Source organism: Drosophila melanogaster, chromosome 2L, assembly GCF_000001215.4.
Source record: "Drosophila melanogaster chromosome 2L".
Lineage (NCBI taxonomy): Eukaryota > Metazoa > Arthropoda > Insecta > Diptera > Drosophilidae > Drosophila > Drosophila melanogaster.
This window is the reverse complement of record NT_033779.5, coordinates 22,308,282-22,331,938: the sequence shown is the minus strand read 5'-3', so window position 1 is coordinate 22,331,938 and position 23,657 is coordinate 22,308,282. Positions and strand designations below refer to the sequence as shown.

The 23,657-nt window shown below is 36.9% G+C and overlaps 1 protein-coding gene across 4 annotated transcripts in view, besides 18 other annotated features; it reads right to left on the bottom strand.

Moving 5' to 3' along the window:
• Nucleotides 1–2,650: part of a mobile genetic element that runs on past the window's edge.
• Nucleotides 1–2,709: part of a mobile genetic element that runs on past the window's edge.
• Marf1 (Meiosis regulator and mRNA stability factor 1) overlaps nucleotides 1–23,184 on the bottom strand; it is a 60,042-nt gene extending 36,858 nt beyond the window's left edge. For 2 of the 4 annotated variants that reach the window (NM_165415.2, NM_165413.2), the window contains exon 1: nucleotides 19,901–20,012. Coding sequence is in view for 1 of the 4 variants with exons in the window: in NM_165414.2 (NP_724393.2) it covers nucleotides 6,093–6,112 (20 nt within the window). In the remaining 3 variants the exon portion in view is untranslated. Of the gene's footprint in view, nucleotides 1–6,092; nucleotides 6,178–19,900; nucleotides 20,075–22,937; nucleotides 23,039–23,092 lie in introns of those variants that run through there. The other 2 variants (NM_001259203.2, NM_165414.2) reach the window with 2 other exon arrangements.
• Nucleotides 3,475–3,828: a mobile genetic element.
• Nucleotides 3,833–4,942: a mobile genetic element.
• Nucleotides 4,258–4,354: a mobile genetic element.
• Nucleotides 5,566–5,955: a mobile genetic element.
• Nucleotides 6,808–7,441: a mobile genetic element.
• Nucleotides 6,908–7,283: a mobile genetic element.
• Nucleotides 7,562–8,053: a mobile genetic element.
• Nucleotides 8,869–9,083: a mobile genetic element.
• Nucleotides 9,763–9,946: a mobile genetic element.
• Nucleotides 10,216–10,829: a mobile genetic element.
• Nucleotides 13,230–13,629: a mobile genetic element.
• Nucleotides 13,784–16,266: a mobile genetic element.
• Nucleotides 16,664–16,968: a mobile genetic element.
• Nucleotides 17,131–17,624: a mobile genetic element.
• Nucleotides 20,274–20,761: a mobile genetic element.
• Nucleotides 20,792–23,657: part of a mobile genetic element that runs on past the window's edge.

Below are 23,657 nucleotides of genomic sequence, written 5' to 3'. Positions count from 1 at the left end.
ATACTTTCATGTTTTTGTTAATAAGGAATCAATGAAATATACATCTTTTATGACGCCTTTAGGACAGTTTGAATTTTTAAGGATGCCAATGGGGCTGAAAAATGACCGGCGGTCTTTCAGAGATTTATTAATAGAATTTTCGAGGATATGATAAGGCAGGATAAAGTTATTATATATATGGATGACATTATGATAGCTAGCAAAGGAATTAAGGAACAAATGGAAGTACTTAGGGAAGTTTTTGACAGGTTGACGAGGAACAAATTAGAGCTGAGAATGGATAAATGTGAATTTCTGCAATCGAGTGTACAATATTTAGGATTTTTAATAACAAGTAACGGAATACAGGCCAATTACAATGGAATAGAAGCAATTAAAGATTTTCAAGTACCAGATAAGGAGCATGGTGTCAGAAGCTTCTTAGGATTGTGTTCATATTTTAGAAGATTTATTAAGGGTTTTTCAACGATTGCAAAACCTTTATATGACTTATTAAAGAAAGACAAAGAATTTTCGTTTGAAGAAAAAGAGTTAGAATGTTTTGAGACACTTAAGAAAAAGTTAGTGGAAGCTCCAGTGTTAGGGTTATATTGTTATAAGGATGAAATAGAGTTACATACAGATGCAAGTGCGCAAGGTTTTGGTGCAGTGTTATTGCAAAAGAAAGAGGATATGAAATGGCACCCTATATTTTATTACTCGAAAGCCACAACAAAGGATGAGGCCAAATATCATAGTTTTGAACTTGAAACATTGGCCATCCTGTATGCATTAAGAAGATTTAGAATCTATGTACAGGGAAAGAGATTTAAAATTGTTACGGATTGCAACGCATTAAGTCTAGCGTTAAATAAAGTAGAATTAAACCCTAGATTTGCGAGGTGGGCATTAGAACTATTAGAGTACGATTTCGAGGTAGTTCATAAAGCAGGAAAGCATATGCAACATGTGGATGCATTGAGCAGAAATACGAACATATTAGTGATAGAAACTAATACTTTTGAAGATAATTTAATTATTTGTCAAGCAAGAGATGAAAAGTTGAAAGATATTAGGAAAAAGTTAGAGAAAACGGAAGATAAAATTTTTGAAATGAGAAATGGTGTACTTTATAGGAAGGCAAACGGTGGAAGATTGTTGTTTTGTGTACCAGAAGAAATGGTAGAAAAAATTTTATATAAATATCACAATGAATTAATTCACTTAGGGAGAGATAAGGTTATAGATGCTATTGGTAAGATTTATTGGTTTTCGAATATGAAAGAAAAAGTTGTTAGGCATATAGGAAATTGTTTGAGATGTGTGGCATTTTCACCGAAGTCGGGAAAAGAAGAAGGAATGCTGCATAGCATCCCAAAGGTAAATGTGCCGTTTGAGATAATACACATCGATCATTACGGAACAGTAGACAACGGTAGAATAAAGTAGAATCTGTAGAATCTGTTTGTAATAATAGATGGATTCACTAAATATGTTAGGTTATACGCAACAAAAACAACGAACACAAAGGAAGTGATTCTAGCTTTAAAGGATTAATTTAGATCATATAGCAGGTCGAAATTTATAGTATCAGATAGAGGGACCTGCTTTACATCCGAAGATTTTGCAAAATTTATGGGAGAGTATAATATTAAACACATAAAGATAGCGACAGGTTCACCCCAGGCCAATGGACAGGTAGAAAGAGTCAATAGAATAGTAGGCCTATGATAGCTAAATTAACAGACATTGAAAAGGGATTGCATTGGGATGCAGTTATTGAAGACGTAGAATTTTCTCTGAATAATACCAAACAAAGAAGTGTAGCGCAATCTCCCAGCAAGATGTTGTTTGGAATTGAACAAAAGGGAAAAGTTGTTGATGAATTAAGACAAAAATTAGAAGAGTTAGATAATGTTAGTGAAATTAGAGACTTGAAAAAAATTAGAAGAAAAGGATCGGAATCGCAATTAAAAGCACAGAGGGATAATGAAAAAAGATATAATAATAAGAAAAAAGGAAGTACGCAGTACAAAGTAGGAGATTACATTATGGTTAAGAATTTCGATAGTACAGGAGGAGTTGCTAGAAAGCTAATACCTAAACATAAGGGTCCATATGAAATAGAGAAGGTATTGAAAAATGATAGGTTTTTAATTAAAGATGTTGAAGGTTTTCAATTGGCGCAAAATCCATATCAAGGTGTCTGGAGTAGTCAAAATATTAAACATTGGATAGGGAGTAGAAAGTAAATTTGTATAATTAAAGATAAGAAAAGTAAAAAAAAAGAAAAAAAAAAAAAACAAAAATGTAACAAATAGCGGCTAAGAACAATGTAATAGTTATAAGTTGGAAATTTCGAAAAGATCAGGTGATCTTAAATGTCAGGATGGTCGAATTGTAGTAGGCGAATTGTAGAGGTACACATACATAAGTTCAGTTCATAATAGCAACATAGTATATAAACATTAAGTACTTGTTCGCTTTCGGGTGGCATTCTCTCTGTTTCGCAACATCGGCCCTGTAGCAACAAGCATAGAGGCAGATCGCAAACTGAGAGGGAGTCAGTCGAATGCTAAAGCTGAACACGTGAAGTAACAAATAAATCAAAGAGTCCAACTCCTGCCTTTGTGTGTTTTAGTTAACTAAGAGGATATATAATACCCCTACAGTCTATACCGTTTTTCTTTTAAACCCGTAGTATTGGACTCGCAAATGGAGAGGAACTGGGTTTTATAATGTTGGCACTTATCAATTGTTGAATTAAACATCTAACTTCCTCTTTCTCCTCCGTGACTGGACTGTCTTGTTTGGATCAATTAAACGTGTTTAAAATGTTTAGCTTTCTTAATAACCCTTTGAATCAACGATTTGATCGGGCTTTTACCACTTTTTTCTCGAATTTTGGGGGAGGAGTCGTGGGAATTGCAAGGTATGGACATGCGATCTGCCGCGTTAAAGACGATGTTATTGCCACCTTTATAGTTTTTTCCATAAGTTTACTTGTTTTTAATAAAATTGGCTATAGTTTTGCGATGTCTGCCGGTTTTTTCTGCACTTTTTTGAAAAGACAGCCCGCATTCATAGAAAGCTAAGATTTCGGATTTTTCCTGCAAGGATAACAGCATTCCTCTTCCCATTTTTAATGCAAATTAAAGCAAAATTTTCAACGTAACAGCATACAAAATTTTGTTGTCCTACCTTTCAAATTATGGAAGACATTCAAAACTGCATTGAGGGGCGCTAATCGGATGATGCAATATACGAATATACGTGTCCAATTTTTCGCCGAAAGTAAAAGCAGTAAAAGCAAAGCAGAATTAAAAAGATAGCGGTTCTTCTCAGTACCTCTTTTTTATCCTCAAAGAGAGAGGGGATATCAGTGAACAAAAAACAATAACATTGATAGATTTTCATGCAATGGCAAAATACAGAACATTAGAAGAAACGGAGCCACGCAGGGGGCGCTCATCTGATGACGCGCAGTGTATAAATATCATTTAAATTTAACGACATTTCTAGCAATTGCGTGTTTCTGCTTGGCACGCGCCATGCAGGCGCCTTTTCTATTCCTGTGATGTGCGGCAGAGAACCGTTAGAGTTTCTGCCGAACGTAGTCTGGTCGCATTAGTATTGGTGTATGCGGACTAGAATATGTAAGTCTCCAAAATGTATTGGTATTGCGTGTAGAGTTAAAAACTACGCATAATTCTGATTTTGTGAAAAGAGATTGGGTCGGACAGTTTTCGATCATTGCGCAGAACAGATATGCCTCGCTTACGCGCCAGAAAACGTTGCGCAGACAATAACGAGAGTAGTGAAGAGGAAGAAGGGTATCTAGATAACTTTCAAATAAGGTGGTGGTCTTTGGACAGAATGATTCAGGGTGATGATATTGGTGTTGTTCTAGACCTTATTGTCAATATGGTGGTTAGAGGTGTTTGGTTTTATGTATATAAATGGAGTCAAAGGAATGGATCACATGTTTGGAGTACACATTAGTAGTTTACACGGACCGCATTGTATCGGTCCAAAAAAAACTTCTTACTGTTGACCGTGCGGCACCTAAATTGGGATGCAAACCTCTTTTTACCTCCTTATTCTAGTAGACTACTTTTAATTAATTTACCATCCCTAGCTAACGATGCTTTGAACAGTGTTTATTTGTAATCTTATTCGTGGTGAAGTTGATAGACCCGACTTGGTTAGTCGGCTAAACTTCTCTGTTTCAAGCAGATTCACTAGAAATCTTTGTAGATTTAACTATGAGTTGCTTTAATTGCTTTAAGAGCGGCAGAGAGTCAGGATTACAAGTTATCATCTGTATTGGATAAAGTCTATTGTAGTCGAAACATTAAACTCTATAGAGTTTATGGCATACGCAACTTATGAAGATTGCCGAGACGGTTAATGTTGCTTGCCTCTTTTTGTTGCCTCTTGGCTTCTGGGCTGTTGGCTGTTGGGTCCTGGGTGTTGGGTCTACGGTGCCGCTGCATTTCGCCTAAAAATGTCAAGTCACAAGTGTTGAATTCACACTTGACAAAGCAGCTGCCTGGGGACGTTTGGGAAGAAGTTGGCGAGGGAGCAGCGGAACACTGCCAACTCGCTAGCACATTTCAACTGACAGCTTTCATTAAACATGTGTCCTTCCTTGCCGCTCCGCAGGACTAATCTCAGCCAGTCAAAGTGAATCGCGAAAATGGCAGCTGCTCCACCACCGATCCATCTACCATCTTTACTGTGTTTTGCCAGACACGCCCACCAGCTGCAAGTGGAGCTTATTAATTGCAACAATTGCAACCACTTTTTGGGGCAAATGTTTTCGTGTCGTTGCCAGGACTTGAAGGAGTCGGGGGACTCTAAAGAGTTTTATGGTTCGATTATAATAGATTTTATCCAATATAGATGATAATCTGTAATCTTGACTCTCTGCCGCTCTTAAAGCAATCATTTCTCACTTTTTGTTAGTCTAACAGCATTAAACAGGTATTGACCACATTTTATATATATAATTTGGATATTTGACAATCAACGAGTTATGAACAAACGTATTCCGCAATAATTCCAGTTCCGACTATTACCGAAGCTAGGTTAGCTCTACCACTTTTTGGAAAGTACGGTGGTATATCGGATAAACAGCAATAAAAAGCTATATTTATTAACTCTTAGCTCGGCAAAATATAGATTATCCTCTTAAGATAAACTTCTGATATCAAACAAAAATACGAGTAAGCAAGGTAAGAAAAGCTGTGAATTGTTTTTAAATTTTCTTTTAGAGTGTTGACTCCCCACCAGCATACTAACGCCCACAAGACGCCAAAAGTTTTACGTCTAAAGTGGTTTTGTTTATATCCTACCGGCATGGCAAATCCTACCGGCATGACATAACAATTTCAAAATTCCTCACTCATAACTGCTGAGTAAGACGTTTTTGTCAAGGATTTGGAAGTGGCTTCTATAGCTTCTGTAGCTAACGGATTGACAGACCGACCAAAGATGGGCATGGACCCATCTTATTGGTCGCTTAGCTAGCGGAAAGGCCAACGCGAAATTTCATAATTTTTCTGGTGTATCGGTTTATATTTTTGGGTATGGTAGTTTTGGGCGTTAGAGTGGGCGTGGAAAAAAGTTTTTGTCATATCGATATAAATTTACAAGACATATGCAAAAATCTAAATGTATCAAACGATTTTTCAAGACTGTGGGCGTGGCAGATTTGGGCGTTAAAGTGGGCGTGGCAACATGGGTCAACAAACTTGCGTTGCGTCTAGGTTTTCAGAATCTGTATAATTAAACCCAAACTAGTTCCTGATATCTCCACGTTCATACGGTGGGGAAGCCAGACAAGGCCAGATTAACTCGGCTACTGATCCTGATCAAGAATATATACTTTATATGGTCGGAAACGCTTCCTTTTATTATATACTTTTCAACGAATCAAGTATACCCTTTTACTCTACGAGTAACGGATATAAAGAGCAAAACATGTCCAAGCAGGACATATCTGTTTTTATCGATTTCTAAAGATGGTAATTTATGTGGCTGTTACTTTAATGAAAGACCGCATATGCAGCTAACTTTTACAATTACGTAAAGAACATTTAATTTCTTACCTATAGAAACGTTCCCCCATTTTGTACGAACTTTAAAATTGTTCGTGGTTTTTTCTTCTTTGGTTTGGATTTATTTATGATTTATCTGAAATTTACCAAAAACTGTCAGTAGAATTTAGAAATTTTACATGAAAATTACGGATTTCCAATTATGTGACGATTTAAAGAAACATATCCAAAAACATAACTGCACAAGATTTTCATTCAAGAAGTAAAAACCCCTTAGTGAGCTATCGGAGCTAACTCCGCCCAAATGCATATGTCAACTGCGGAAGGAAGGCCTGATTGCTGCCATTTCAAGCTTAGCAACAAATCAAACTTAGCAACGGCTGTGCGTAACGCAAAGCTTGGAGGAAGAGAGTGTTGAGAGACAGTGTTCCTAAAAAGAAAATTTGAAGAAACGGAATCTGTAGAAAAGAGTTTTGAGAAACAAAGTCTAAAGATTAATTGAAGAATAGAGTGTAGAAGGAATACCGTTAAAGGCATTCCGAGCGCTGGAAGCGGCACAGTCGAGAAGAACGAGAAGACGAGTTAGCAACGCCCAGCAGCGTTAGCAGCAAGGGAGCTACAGCCGTGAAAGTTTGCAAGGAGTACGATTGGTCCGTCGAGATGTTCCGTCACAAGTCAGTCTAGTGACTTGTGTCTCAGTCTAGTGACGTGTGACAAATCACTGCTAGGTTGAGACGCCTTTCTACACCACGAATCGCCACCACGAGCGCCATTCAGTTAGTTGATCTCATAGCGGAGCGCTAGTCCCGTTCCAGAGGGGATACTGCAAAGTTTTGTCCCGACACGGTGCAGTCACCATCATTAAACGCCAAATCGTTTTATGAGCTTTTAAAGGTGAAGGGTTAAACAGCTGATTGAGAGAATGCAATTCCAAGGTATGTTGTTTTTAACGTATGTAGTTAATATATGTGTAGTTGTACTGTTTCTGTGTTGTTTTACTTCCAATTTATGTGTATTTTTACAGAAAATTCTAACGTGTCCCCTGTGTTTCGTGGAGTATAACTAATTTTCTGACAATTTCTGACTAAAGTTAAAAACGTCAGTTTTGACGGTCTTTGGCGGTAAAGTAATAGCTTTTGCCCATTTTTGCTCGTTTCCCTAAAATTTTATTTTATATAGGCAAGTTGGAGTCAAAGCGACCTCCTGGATATTTGGAGGCGTAACAATCGGCAAGTAAGTTATTGCAATGTATGGATAATGGGGGACGTTACCTATCAGATTTCATCTTCAAAAAAATATAAATAAAATCTTAAGACGTGTACCTACATTGTGAATATAAATATATATTTTCCGATGCCTACAATAGTTCTGAAAAAAGGAAATTATGGTGCCGTACCCTGTATATAATTTGTACGGTCGGAAACGCTTCCTTCTTCCTGTTACATACTTTGCATCACATCTAGTGTAACCTTTTACTTTACGAGTAACGGGTTAAAAAATACAATATTTAAGAATACTGTTTTCAAGCCTATCCGTCAGTCAGACACCAATGGGTCCTCATTAAAATTCTCTTTCTTGTATTTTCTGAGTCACATCCGGTGTCCCAAAAGGGAGCTACCTTTGTCCGCTTATTTGTACCTATTTATTAACGACCTTCCCTTAGTAATAAAACATTCGCGTGTACTTATGTCGCAGACGATGTTAAATTATGCCTCATAAGGACATTTCCTGCTATTTGGACTTACAATCCGATCTAGATATCTTTTAAATATGGTGTTGTTATAATGTAATAAACTTAATGGCTCCAAGTGTAAAGTTATGACCGTTTGTAGTATCAACCCAATACATGCTAATACATACATACTCTCTAAGTGGGTGGGCTTTGGACAGAATAACAAGAGTTGATGTTCTTAGTGTTCTTCTGGACCCTAAACAAAAATGTCGTATATTCTCAATAAGGTCAAATGTGTGCTCTTTTTTAAAAGAAGGTGGTCAAAGAAATTCGATAATCCGTATGATGAAATGAGACAACGAAAAGCAGTATTCGATAATTGCGAGTACTAAAGACTATCTGGAAAAGGCGCCAGGGAATTGTTTGTGGAAGTATCGGCTGCAGCTTAAGAGGCAGAGCATCGTAGGTCCAACCAGTCATGGTGAACTGCAAACTTGGAAAAGCTGATCTGCAGAAGGCGTTGTGCGCAGCGACGGGCAGAGCCGATCGTGAGGCGGGTACTGCAGGAGCAGAGGCAAGGTGACGAAATCTGGAGGACGCGGAGTCTTAAGCATCCCGGAGTCTTACGCAGCGTGGAGTCTGGAGAAGCAGATCTTGGTTGAAGACAACCAGGGGCAAAAGATTTTTAAGCTTGAAGAGTCTGAAGGAAAATCTAATTGGAAGAGTTGGCGAGTATTCTTAAGAAGCAGTGCACCTAAAGGGGTGCAACCCAAAAATTAGGATAACCTTTTTGAAAACGGCTGGCAAGCAGTAAAAGAAGACTGTATGTATGAAATTTAAAACTTTGATGCCATGTCGCGTTTGTCAGGTTAACATTCGAAAATATCGTCTGTTAAGGTTCATCACAAGTTAGGTATGCAAAGGAAAGGAAACACCCTACATGAATATGTGTAAATTAACTAAAGATTGATCGCACCGTCTTGCGATACTGTCGTCGTCAGGATTCCTCCAGAGGTGAAGGGCTTCCTTCGCTGGCTGCTCCGTGGAGTCCGGGGAGCAGAAGAGTATTTTTTACGTTAAGAGGAACTTTCCTCTTTTAACTGCCAGCCTTGTGGTCTGGCAGAGTAAGTAATAAAAATATGTTTTACGACGCTTAGTCGGAGTTGACGAGCTGCCGATCTTTATTCTGATAAATGCAAATTCAAACTGAACTTAAGGCTAACAAAATATGAAACTCATAGCGGCCACTCCAACGGGTAGTGTTTGCCGGCTATGCACGGGCTTCCGGACAGACGCTGTGTCAGCAATTTGGCCGGAGCGAGTCTTCGGACGATCGGTCGTAGCCGTCACCCGGTTAACTTAGTTAACTTGTACAAAGAAAAAAGAATAAGTATAAGTATAGAAATTCAAAAAGGGAGTTTCAGACGCAAAGGCAAGCAAAATTATGTTGTACCAGAACTAACCTAAAGGTGCAGATCGAAGTCACATACAAGGTATCTTACAAGATTACAAACCAGAGCTTTTTCGCAAATGCTTTAAATGCAGGATCCGTCCCACATAAAAATGGATTGTAAGAAGAAAGATAATAAATTCTTTCGATGCGGACAACTAGGTCATCACACTTCATTATGCACGATCGAAGTCGAGGTGAACCAGGAAATCAATGCAAATACGGTACTGCAAATAGGTTTCACTTCACCGACGAGTTTACAGCTTCTGGTATTGAACTGAATGTAATAGAGCATTTAAATCTTTAACTTAAAGGACCTTTAGGCACAGGCTTGATGCGGAGAAACATTTTTCCTAAACTAGGCAACTGAATCCTCACCGAAAAGGACAATTGCTCGACGGGATTATGCAAGAATCAGGTGTTAACGTTTGCAAGTATAAACATACTCATCGAAATAGAAAACATCAAAAGGTCAAGAGTTTGATTGAAAAGTATGCAAGTGTGGGCGTGATCATTTTACTTTTTTTGTAGGCGTGAGGGGGGCGTAGATAAAGTCGTTTTTATATACCGATTGAAATTGGGAAGAAAAACAATATAACGAAAAAAAATCACATTTTTCAAAAGTGTAGGCGGTGCAGTTTTTGGCGTTTTAAGTTTGGCGGCAAAAAGTTTTTTGGCAAATCGATAGAAACTTACAAGACTTATACATAAATGAAAGAATATCAAAACATTTTTCTAAAGTGTGGGAGTGGCAGTTTTGACCGGTTTGTGGGTGTAGGAGTGAAAAAAAGATTTTTATCAAATAGATGAAACTTTAAAAGACTTATAAAAATATAAGAAAAAATTTAAAAGTGTGGTCATAGCAGCTTGTAGGGCTTGTGAGCGATAGAAAATTTAGACTAAAAATATGAAAACGTTTTACAAAAGTTTGAGCTTTTAAAACAAGTGCAATCATTCCAATCAACAATCTGAACACCAAACCTTTTCTTTCAACTGCTGTTTAGCAAAATCGATAGATAACATTTTAAAAAAAGTCTAGTGTTTTGTATCAGATAACAACCTACTTAACGAAAACCAATTTGATTTAAAAAAGGCAAGTCGCCTGCGGATTGTCTACTCCATTTAGACTATCTCATAATGAAGACAAAAATTCACACGTCCCTCGTCAGTCTTGATTTTTTAAAAGGCTTCGATCGAGTAGGTGTGCACATAAAAACACACCCACGACAGGAATGAAAATTATCAACTATATAAAAAATTTCATAATTTGTCAACGTCGGTCTGATGCATCGAGCCCATTTCCCCTATTCAATGGAATCATCCAAGGTTCACCCACATCCTTAATACTATTCCTCATAGCTTTCAATAAATTATCCAACATAATAATCCTTCACCAAGAAATAAAATTTAAAGCATGCGACGACGACTTCTTCCTTATAATAAATTTCATTAAACATAAATACAAAATTTAGAATAGACAACGTTTTAAACAATTGGAGAATTGGGGCTCCTTCTCAGGGGCATTGCTATTTCAACATAAAGTCCAAGCTGCAACGACAAGTTCCTATCGTTACTTCAAAAAATTTTAGGGATAACATTAAACAATAAATATAAATGAAAGACAAACATAAATTCACTTCTACCTAAACTCAACGATAAAATAAATCTTGGCCGACGATCAGTAATATTTTGATATAATATATCAGTAATCGGTTTGCTACAAGCACGTTGAATCTTTATAGCTCCTCCCGGATCCAAGAAAGCACCACAGTTGAGCAGCTCCACCAGTAGAATTTTACTTCAAATACGTTCAATTTACATATTTCAGCTGTTAGTCGAGCTAGGAGTTCAGCTCCGCAAAGCTCAAGATTTGGCACGGGTAGGGCTTTCAAAGGGGTCACTCGAAACTTTTAACAAAGTTAGTGGCTTCTGTGCGATCGTGCCATAGAAACTTACACACAGGCTCCATAAGATTCAACGATGGCATCGCAAAAACCTTGAATCTCTAATTCTGAGCTTGTAGAGCTGGTCACCCTTAGGAATGAGGCATGCCAAGGCATGCACAAAAATACAGCATATATCAGGTCATTCTGAATCTTGCGCCAAAGGAAGGCTGTTATCCCAGGACAGCTTTTACTTGCAGGCTTCCTGCCATAATACGTAACAGTATCCAGCTTAAATACGAGCAGATGACCTTAAGCTATCATTAGGCGAAACCCTGACACACCGGTACATTTCACAGATGTCTACTGTGATTGCAACTGGATGCGACAAAAGCCAAGAATAATCTGGGCCAGCCTTCAGAACATCGTATAAGAATAATCCTGAATCCTGAAGTGGTGGTGCTGTTTCATGACGCTAGGATGAGGCAAAAAATACCGATGGGAATAAGATTCTTCTGTCGGAACGAAGACGAGGATAACTTTCCGAAGTGAGGCCTAGTGTGGCGCCAAGATCCGCAGGTACAGCAATGGCCGGAGCTGAACTGTCTCAATACTCTTAAGGCAATTTATACAAAGAGCCAGTCTTTTTTATCCTCTAACAATTCTAAATTGTGCGCCCAGTAGCATTATATAAAACACATGTCGGACGGTTAATATGTGTGGCAAGAAAGGCTGACCTAGACATATTATATGTACGATTAATTCCCAACTGGCTGCCTGGCGCATCGCCAGCGTCGTGCATCGGTGCTCAAGAAATGATGCCAAGTATTCCCACGTAGGATTTTCATTTATTAGTTAGCATACCCTCTAGTGAATTTTGGAAGCTCAGGAGGGGTATCAACGGTACCCTATTCCGGAGTGAACGGTAGTGATGGTCAAAATCACACTAATAAATGCCGCCAGCAAAGATTGAGAACGGGGGGCGAGGTGAGCTATGAAATATCTCCCCGAAATCGTTCCACTCTATTGCAGACGCCTTGAGCTTGAAATTTGTCACCCTGTTTGCATCAGTAGTAAAGTTTCCAGAATTTTCAGCAGCCATGCCAACAGCAACAACAACGAAACGGCAGAGACAGCGACAAGCGGGGAGATGAGTGAAAAGAAGAATTAGCGGTATAATCGTTATTTGGCTACGTTCGATTACAAATATAACTCTTCATGAATATGCAATCCCAACGGAGTTACTTTAAATGTTTACTGCCCTTAATTTTATCTGAATAGTGCAGACACAAAGTGTTGACCACCAACGCACAGGTGAATAATTTGCATTACATATTGCTTAAATTCATATCACGCCGGGGTCACCAAAACGTTGGAATAATACTCTTTTTTATTGGATATTCTTAAACGGTTAATTGTTGCGATTTCAAACAATTTATGTTTATTTTATTTTTACGTAGTTTACGAAAGCTAATTGATGGCAATTCCTAAATTTATACTTTGTAGATAAGCCAACTTTGGAGACAGTTAAACTCAGCGACACCTCAGCTGTGAAGCAATATCAATATCTCCGTTATCTAAGCTGCCCTTTTTCACGCCCTCTCTAGTTCTCTTACACCTACACCTTTGGCCTCGCGGTGTGCTGTCCGCTCTGCAACTAGGTCGCTCAATATCATTCGCTTTCGTGACTTATACATATTGCACCGATGCCGAATCTCGTTCGCTGAAACCAATAAAATCATATTCGTTCGAAATCGCTACATAAAACTCGGCTTTTATTGCTCACAAATAACTAATAAAAAAGCTTATTAGCTCAAAAATGGGTAATAGATTTTTTTCGTTTTAACAATCGTTTCGGTTCATATAAAGTTACAGTCATGCTGGACAACATAATTTTGTATTCTTTTATATTTTTTTAAATATTCTTATTTCTAATGTGCATTGGCTTAATTGTATTAAATTGTTGCCCTGTATCGTTTTATGGAACATCAGGCAATTTTTTTTAATTCGTATTTCACTTAAAGTATATAATGTTAGGCTAAATGTATGTAGTTGATACAAATGTGTGTAGGCATTTTGTTATACCCGTTACTCGTAGAGTAAGAGGGTATGGTATACTAGATTCGTTGAAGTATGTAACAGGATCAAAAGCCGCATCGATCTAGCCATATCCAAATCTGCCTGTCTTTCCGTATGAACGTCGATATCTCAGGAACTATAAAACCTAGAAGGTTGAGAGTCAGCATACAAATTCTACAAGTCTGTTGATCCATGTTGCTACGCCCACCTTACCGCCCACAAGCCGCACATAACTGCCACGTTTCTTTAAAATTGTTGGATATTTTTTCATAATTTTGTTAGTCTTGTACATTTCCATTGACTTGCCAACAAACTTTTTGACACGTCCACTCTAACCCCCTAAAGCCGCCGAAATGGCCAAGCCGCACTTTGGAAATTTTTTTATAACTTTATTCCCCAATATCTATGGATATCCCAGAAAATGATGAAATTGAGCATTCGCATTCACACTAGCTGAGTAACGGGTATCTGATAGTCGGGGAACTCGACTATAGCATTTCTCTTGTTTTACGTTCTGATCAAGTCCCAGCAGTCTAAAGTAATGACATACATCTCGAGTGACGGGTGTAGAAGAAAGTCTAAAGTAATGACATACATCTCGAGTGGCTGGGGTTTAGAAGAATACACCATGCACAAGGTAAGTCCCAAGGTGGTCCTGTTGGAAATATAAGATTGCATATCATCTGTTTGGCAACTTTATTACTCTCTCAGAGAGCAAGCTTCTCTTGCTCTCATTTGCCACTCAAAGTAGTGAAGCATGTATACGAAGTTATGTACACAGTTCAGTTCTATTAAAGCATTCACCCTAATCACATCTCATTGTCTCAATCATTTTACCGCGGCGGCACTCTTATGCAAACATTTGGTTATGGGCCCAGGCCCTACGCGTAAAGAAATGTATTGATTCGTTTACAAAGTATTCGTGAAGTGATCAAAGTGAAGTAACCAAAAATAAAACAAAGTTAAGAGAAAAGAACTCGCGTCTATCTTTGTTTAAGCCAATGCGGGATAAAGAGACAGTTAAGTGTCTCGTATACCCCTCAGCAACACGGAATTGCTGAACGTGCAAACCGCACAATTGTGGAAATGGCCAAAAGTCTTTTAATACATGCTGGTTTGGATGAATTTTTATGGGCTGAAACGTCACTTGCTAGCTGAAGCCAGCAGTACTGACGATGAAGAAGCCGTTTACGACAGCGATGAGGGCAGGACGTTTGTCAGTGCCAATGACGACTCTGATGACCAATCTGCAGATGACACCCTAATGGCACAACAGCGAAGGCCAGGCCGACCAAAGTTCATACGAACTGGCCAACCAGGAAGGCCGAAAAAGGTGTATCAAACTCTTCAATATTTGAATTACGAGGAAGATGAAGAAACACCGCAGTCGTTGGAGCAAGCACTCAAGGGCCAATTGTAAATTGGCAGGATTCAATGCGAGCGAAGTATGAAGCGTTAATAGCCAACAATACATGGTCACTGGTAGACCTGCCCAAAAGCAATTGGATCAAAATGGGTATTTCGCATCAAGAAAGACAAGGATGGCGAAATAGAGAGATTCAAATCACGACTTGTTGCCAAAGGTTGTGGACAACAATTTGGAGTGAACTACTGGGAAACATATTCCCCGGTAATCAGGTACGAGACCATCAGGATGCTGCTTGCAGTTGCTGCAGAAAAAGACCTTCACATGCATCAAATTGATATATCAAACGCATACCTAAACAGCGACCTTGAGGAGGATGTTTATTTGAAACAACCAAAAAATTACGTTGACAAGGAAAATCCTGGAAAAGTCCTTAAGTTGCAAAAAGCAATCTATGGGCTTAAGCAGTCTGAACGACTGTGGAACGATGCCTTAAATGAAGTTCTTCAAAATATGGGCTTTAAAAGAAGCAAGAACGAGGCATGTTTATACTACAAGAAGCAACAAAACGGTTTTAGCTATATAGCTGTCTACGTTGACGATTTGATCATCATATCTCCCAAAGAAAGCGACATAGAAGACATCAAAGGGAGCATAGCAACAAAGTTTGATATGAAGGATGGCGGCCAACTGAGATATTTCCTTGGGATGGAAATAAGCCGAAAGGGACAAACAGGTCCTATAAAGCTATGTCAAAAGCGCTACATTGAAAATCTACTAAGACGGTATGGCATGCAAAGCTGTCGACTAGTGGGAACCCCATTTGACCCTGGTTATGAATCTGGTTGCACAAATGAGAAATGTGCAAAGGTAAATTTAACCCATTTTCAATCACTAATTGGTTCGCTTATGTATTTAGCAGTAGTAAGTCGACCAGACATATTGCACTCTGTCAGCAAGTTATCACAGAGAAATACAGATCCTCACCACGAAGACGAAGCAGCAGCAAAGCATGTGCTACGATATTTGTGTGGGACAATCAACCTGAGCATTATCTACATGAAGACCGGCGAGCTGGTCAAGGAATTCGCAGACGCAGATTGGGCAAACGACAAAGTCGACCGAAAGTCGTATTCAGGATATGCATTCCTTATGGCTGGAAGTGCATTTTCATGGGGCTCATCAAAGCAGAGCGTCATCGCCCAAAGCAGCACCGAGGCTGAATACATCGCCTTATCAACAGCAGCAAAAGAAGCAGTGTTTTTAAGAAGACTCTTACAAGAGATGGGATGGTTCGACAAGGGGCCATTGAAACTACTATGCGACAATCTGAGCGCCTCGAGTATTGCCAAGAATCCAATTAATCACAAGCGTACAAAACACATTGATGTCAGATATCATTTTATAAGGGACAAAGTTAACAAAAATGAAATAATTGTTGAATATGTTAACACTCAGAATAATGTCGCAGATATACTAACCAAAGCAAAAGCATTGTGGCTTTTTGAAATCACTTGGATTTGTTTAAATTTGTAATTGCAAAACAGATGATGTTGATCTTAAGCAAAAGTGTTGGAAATATAAGATTGCGTATCATCTGTCTGGCAACTTTATTACTCTCTCAGGGAGCAAGCTTCTCTTGCTCTCATTTGCCACTCAAAGTAGTGAAGCATGTATACGAAGTTATGTACACAGTTCAGTTCTAATAAAGCATTCACCCTAATCACATCTCATTGTCTCAATCATTTTACCGCGGCGGCACTCTTATGCAACCAGGTCCTCAGCGAGACGTGGTGGTCGAGCTATGTATGCAGCGGATGCAGTTAATTTTTTTTTTATCCCAAGTTCCCTTTAAGAATATTTGAGTTAGATTTAATTAGTTCTAATTACATATTAAACAAATTGTTGAAGTTAGGTAAGTACAACATTTATAAGCGTATGTAAACAGATGTAAACGTACTATATGTGAAAAGAACTGAGAGACAGAACAGATCATATAGATTTGGCTAGTTTTTAATCACTCGCGTTTTTTATAAAGAGAATACTTGATTTTCATCTGTGAATCTCGTGGTTCCGGGTAGATTTAAATCTAGGGCACATTATCGAAAACAGTCTGTCTAGCTGATGAAAATAATCTGGGGATTCAGAAGACTACGCGATGTATGATAAAACAAGAGAGAATGCTATGGTCGAGTTCCCCGACTATTGAAATTTCATAAATTTTTTGGGATATCCATAGATATTGGGGAATAGAACGAAAAAAAAATGTAAAACATGTTTGTAAAACAAGTATGGACGCGACCGTCTTGGCGGCTTTAAGGCGTTAGTGGGCGTGGGCATGGCAAAAAGTTGTTTAGCAAATCGATATAAATTTACAAGACTAATAAAATTATGAAGAAATATCCATCAATTTTGGGCGGTTTTAGGGCGTTAGAGTGGGCGTGGCAAAACGTTTTTTTTTGGGAAACGATAGAAATTTATTTTGGCCGGATAAAGATTTTCGTAGATGAGAAGTCTGCTTCCGCGATTATTTTTGATTACGGAAACAGTTAAAAGGTACGAGAGAGCATCATCACTATGAATGATGGCAATATTAGTTTTGGTAAATCAACGTAGGTGATTGGAAGGCCTCGATTTACTTTTCTTGAGACTGCCTGATGCCGGCTTTTATAAACTTTTTAAGCTCTGTTCTATATCTTATTTGATGATCTTTAGTTTTTGTGAAGAACTGACGTCATCGACATACACGTAGCATGTTTATTTAAGATCTGTTCCGCAAAGCATCATCGATTGTCCTTTGGAAAAAATTTGGTGCAATTTGCAGTCCGAGTGGTGCAGAATGCAGTTCTGTAGTTCTGTAGAAATGCAGTTCGTCATTAAAAAATATTTCAGGGGTTTCCCTGTATTTCTCTAATTACTCGATTTGATGGAATTACGATTTAAGGTCCGATGTTGTAAAATGTGGAGCTTTTCCCATAATTTGAAGTATTGTAAAGTATTCAGCGTCAATAGCGTTCTTTAGTTTCTTAAAATGGATAACGATACGTTTTTCTTATTGCCATTTTCACAATGTCCTTTTTTATCGAAAACACACACGCGGTTGTTGTAAGGTTATCTCGATTTTCTGATTATGACCTATGCGATACGCCCATTGGGAAAAGGTTATTTTTAATAATTACGCGTTCCCAATCGGATTGGATAGTAGCGATTTTATTAAGGAATGGCTTGATAAGGGTCTGCAAATGTCCCGGTCCCGGTTGCCAAGGCCCTCGACGATTCAATAATACAATTATCATTATTGTGCCGCTTTCATGTTCTAGAGAATTCTTTACGAAAATAATATTTGCATTTACCTTCTTAACAAAGTCCAGTCCAAAATGAGAAATAAGTGGCTAAGACCGCATATGCGTTTTCCCCACTTTATTGTGGACCGGTAGTGCCTGAAAACCGCATAGGTCTCCAATTCCCTTGACTCCCTTGACTCCCGAATTCGGGCAAAGAAGTTTGCTCATAGACATCTACGGTTGGGGATGTGACCTAGGAAGCTAATTAATTTTCTTTTCAAATATTACTTTGCTTTCATGGTTACCTGAAATGTATACACATTTTGTACTCCCTGGTTACATTAAAACATTACATGTGCTTTTTTTTTACTAATTTGTTTTCAGATTTTTGAACCTTGCTGAAGTTCATTTTCACACCTTTCCAAACTTCTGCAGAATTTGTTAAGATTTTGTACATTGATTTTTCTTCAGATTTTGTTGACAATATTCAGAATTTCGTTAAGTAGTAGTTAAGTAACATTTCTTCCGAATTAGAAAGCGCTGCAATCTTAATAAAACCAAACTGAATCCTCATTTATAATGGTTTCTTAATGACTCCGCCCCATTTCTGTCATCGCCGTCTGTCCGTTGTTCCAGGTCACCTCCAACACCTGTACCATCACACAGCATTTGGATTACTTAAAGGATTACCTTTTGTAGGCGGAATATAATTTTTCCAAATTACCAACGTTTTTCCGCGGCATAGAGTTAAAAAAATGTACATTTACTTTATGCGAAGAAAATCTAGGCTCAACAGGCTTTCCAGGTAATTATTAATCGAGGGAGCGTATGGTGATCTGTCTTAAGCGGTTAACTTTAAGCTTGTAATTTTCATAATATATAGGAAGATGAGAAACACAGCACTCATCTTATACATACATATTTCAAATATATATTTTAATACTAGGTAATACTTAATACTTAAGAGGTAAGACAAGAAATTACGATATAGTCGAGTTTCTTGATACCGGATACTCAGATAGTGGGAGAGCACAAGAAAAATGTACTGTTTCATTTTATTAGGTTATCGATTAAAATTGTCAAAAAAACTGTAGACAAATAAAATAATTTTTCGAACGTGTGGGCGGCTTGAAGTTGAAGTGGCTTGAAGTAGAGTGGCCGTGGGCAAAATTGTTTTCGCATATAGATTCTGATCGAGTGATAACAGCAAACTATCCAACAACAATTCGACACCTGTTTAGGTTCATGATATAAAAAAATGCTTCCACGAGCAGGATTTAAGATCATCCGCACAACTATCACATCATTAATTTTTTGTACAATAAAAAATAAAGATATTTTTTTCTAAGCTTAAGCCATGTGGTGTATGCTCACTTCATACTGTACATATTTTATAGGCTCGGGAAATTATACGAAAAGCGTGCATAATGAGCCATTTTATTTTATTAACTCGAATTTATTTAATCTGTTTTAGCCCTAGCTTAAATTGTTACGTATGTTTATGTGTACATCAATATAAATCCCAACACTCTTCATAAGATGCACGCGTAGCAACACGACACATCCTCCTTTCCAATCCACAACACACATCAATATCAATTTCCAACCAATTTGGTTGGAAAACAGTTTCAATTCAACTATCTATATGAATATGAATATGTGTTTAAAATCGTCGGATTTTGTGAATACTAAACGAAAAGGAAATTTAAAATATAATATCCGAATTGGTTTCAAAACTTGCGAAGTGCTGCAGACCATCAAAATAAATGTGCTTATGGTTGAATTTGGGTTGCATTTTTATCGTGCACTATACAAATTCTACATGAATTTAGTTTTAAGCCATTTTCTTGGCATACATGTGCGTACATAAAAATGTGTATGTATATGTATACTCCCGCGCGAAATGCAGTCAATGTAATGTTCGTTAGCACTTGTTTAAGTAATTTGCCTAGAGCCTTAACCAGTCATTGGATTATTAAAATGATTAAAATCGTTATTCATAGATCATTCTTAATTAATATTGGTACTATAATCATAGGCTTAGATTAAGTAATATAGTAATTCAATTAATATTTTACTAATGGTCATGCCACTAAGAATATTTATTAATATTTGTTGTACTTACATGATTGTATATGAACTAATTATATAATTTACGACAATAAAACTCAAAATTCACTTAAAACAACACGGCACATGCGAAGCTTAGACTTTGTGATCCCTTAAACAACTGAGGAGGCTACGTGTGTAGAAAACATTGATGACTTGTGTGGAGGCTGGAAGGTGGCGGGCATAGGCACTGGAAGGTGATTGAAAAGTTTGGGGTTAATTAAATTTTTATTATTTTGATTAAATAATTTTTCTTTTTGTAGTTTTATAAAATTGTCTTGGCTCAATTGTAGTTTCTTTAACAAGCACCTTGTTCAACAAACAAAAAAAAAATAAAAAAAGGAAAAATTGGGAGGAAATTCAATTCATCCAATGAACTTACAGATATACAACAAGAGAGAATGCTATAGTCGTTTTCCCCAACTATCAGATACCCTTTACTCAGCTAGTATGAATGCAAACGCGAAATTTTTATCATTTTTGTGGGATATCGATAGATATTGGGGAATAAAATGAGAAGTAATTAAAAATTGTTCAAATGTGTGGGCGTGACCACTTCGGCGGCTTCTTGGCGTTACAGTGGGCGTGGCAAAAAGTTTTTGTCAAATCGACTAATAACTGACAGTTTTGGGCGGCTTGTGGCCGTTAGAGTGGGCGTGGCAATATGCGTCAACAAACTTGCGCTGCGTCTATGTCTCTAGAATCTGTATGCTTAATCTCAACCGTCTAGTTCTTATATTTCCTGAGATCTCGACGTTGACACGGACAGATCGACTCCGGCTATTGATCCCTATCAAATATATTTATACATATGTAAGCTCTATACAGTCGGAAACGCTTTCTCCCGACTGTTACATACTTTTCTACGAATCTGGTATGCCTTTTTGACTCCACGAGTGACTCTTATAACTACCAATACAATTATTTACTACAATATTTTGGCTCATCGTGATATTACAGACTTTACTATTGCACAGAGTGAGGGAATTTATAAAGAACATAATAATTTTGGATTGAACAAATTTCTCGAAATCCGTAATAAAACTCAAATCCTTATCTGAATTCAAAATCACACAACTTCAATACAATTGGGTATTTGTATCAATATCCACCAAGTTACCCACAATATTCTCAACCCTTCCATCCTAATTTTAATCAATACCACCCAATTATTTCAAGTCCAGCCCATATATCAGCATTCAACCAAGTATTCCCAAAAGTCATTTCCAACAAATCCAAAATCCTCAAACAGCACATTTTATAAGAAATACATACCCTCAACTACAATACAACAAGCCTCCACAACTAAGAATTCTAACTTCAAAATGTCTATTGACGAAATGAGATTCCAAGACGCACATGAATTCGAACAAGTCCAACCTAATTATTACGAACAACAGTATTATGACCAAAATCAATACAATCCATATCAAAATCATGGGTTCATAAATGAAGGGCAACAACCGATCCAACCCGTACAAATTAATAACGAAATATTATATATCAAAATATATATATATCAAAATGGTTCTGAACTAAACGAAAATTTTCGGTCAACGGCCCCGACAACACGAATACATAAAAATAGTATACAAAGGGTGCACATACAAATGCCTACTAGATACAGGATCAACAAATAATATGATCAATGGAAAATACATATCAAAATAGTATATGTGAAGTTTTAACATCAAATGCCTACTACTTCGAAAAGCTTGATTATCTTACCCAGCAATAGTATTTTAAAAATAAATCAAACATTTCATGTACACAGTTACGATAATTAGCATATCGTAATTGGTAGAAAATTGTTGACAAATGCGCAATCAGTTAGAAATTAATAAATAATTAATTACCTCAGAATCGGAAAGAACCCAGAATTTTTATATCCAAAAAACACCAATCCAATTACAATCCTGATTTATATCAGGAATCAAAAAGAAATTGATTTTTCACAATATCAATTACATCATCTAAATAAGGAGGAATATTTTAAATTGAGAAGTTTATTAAATAAATTTAAAAATCTTCAATATAAAGGAGGAGATAAACTGACATTTACAAATACCATTAAATAGGTACTAAATGCAACACATAACTCCCCAATTTATTCAAAACAATACCCCCTTCCGGAAACACACCAAATTGAAGTAGTAAACCCAGTACAGGAATTGCTAAATCAGGGAATAATGAATCCTACCTGGGTAGTACCAAAAAACAACAAAATGTATCGAAATCCATGATGGTATAAAACCGAACCCTCTTAAAATAAAGCCATAGATTCATATACAATTCCAAAAAAGGTGAAAGAATGCAGAGCTTTCCTTGGATTACCCGGTTATCATCGTAAATGTATCCCAAATTGCGCAGACATAGCAAAACCAATGACCAAATGTTTAAAAATGGGTGCAACGATAGATGCACAAAACCTTAAGTACATAGAGTCATTCAAAAAAACATATAGGTTTAATAATAAGACAACCTATAACCCGATTTCGAAAAAATAAATAAATTTAACCACAAATGCCAGTTAAATTAATAAATTTCTCGTTCTCAAATCCAATATCCTTTATTAGGAGATCAATCAATGAACATGAATTACATTACAGAGCTATCGAAAAAGAATTACTCGTCATAGTTTAGGCAAGAAAAACTTTTCGACATCAAGCTCTTAGATAGCTTCATAAATTAAAGGAACCGAATGCTAAGTTAGAAAGATGAGGAGTTAGATTATTCGAATACCAACTTAAAATCGATTCTATTAAAGGGAAGGAAAATTCTGTTTCCGATGCATTATCAAGAACTAAAATTATTTTAATTAATTATTTAAAAAACAATTAATCTTCATTAAATCCCATAAAAATAAAGTAGAGCATTCAATAATATTCGGTAACTCCATTACCACAATTCAATATGATATAATAACACTTGAAAAGCCCAAACAAATTTTACTTGATCATTTTACTCATAGAAACATTACCATTTATATTGAGATCGATGTAGATCTTAAAATTATTCAAAGAGCACACATAGAAATTATTAATACCACTTACCCAAAAGTAATTCGCAGTCCTTTCCTATTGAACAACGTTGGTTCGTTCATACGCCGAATTCAAAGAAATCATACTTCAATCACATGAGAAACTGTTACACCCTGTTATACAGAAAATGACAAAATTATTTATTTTATTAAATTTTATTTATTTACTTGATTTATTCCAAATAGCCAGCTACTAATTCAGAATATAATAAACGAATGCAACATATGCAATTTGGCCAAAACAGAACATAGAAACACCAAAATGCCTTTTAAAATGGCACCTAACCCGGAACATTGCCGAGACAAATTTGTAGTAGATATTTATTCATCTGAGGGAAACATTACATCAGTTGCATTGACATTTATTCTAGTTATTCTAGATACACTTGAAATTAAAACAAAGAACTGGATAGAATGCAAAAACGCACTAATGCAAATTTTTATTCAGTTAGGTATGCCCAAATTTTTCCAGTTTAGCTTTGAAGCGATGGCTTGATGAAGAAAAAATCGAATTACAGTTTAATAAAGCAAAAAACAGGGTATCAGACGTCGAAAGATTACACAAAACAATAAATTAAAAAATTCGTATAATCAATTCATCTGATGATGAAGAAGTAAAATTAAGTAAAGTGACACTACCTGCTCAAATTTTCTTATACGCTGGGCATCCAATATGAGATACTCAAAAAGTAAAGAAAGGAATATATTGTAGAAAAGCTAAATGAAGACCGAC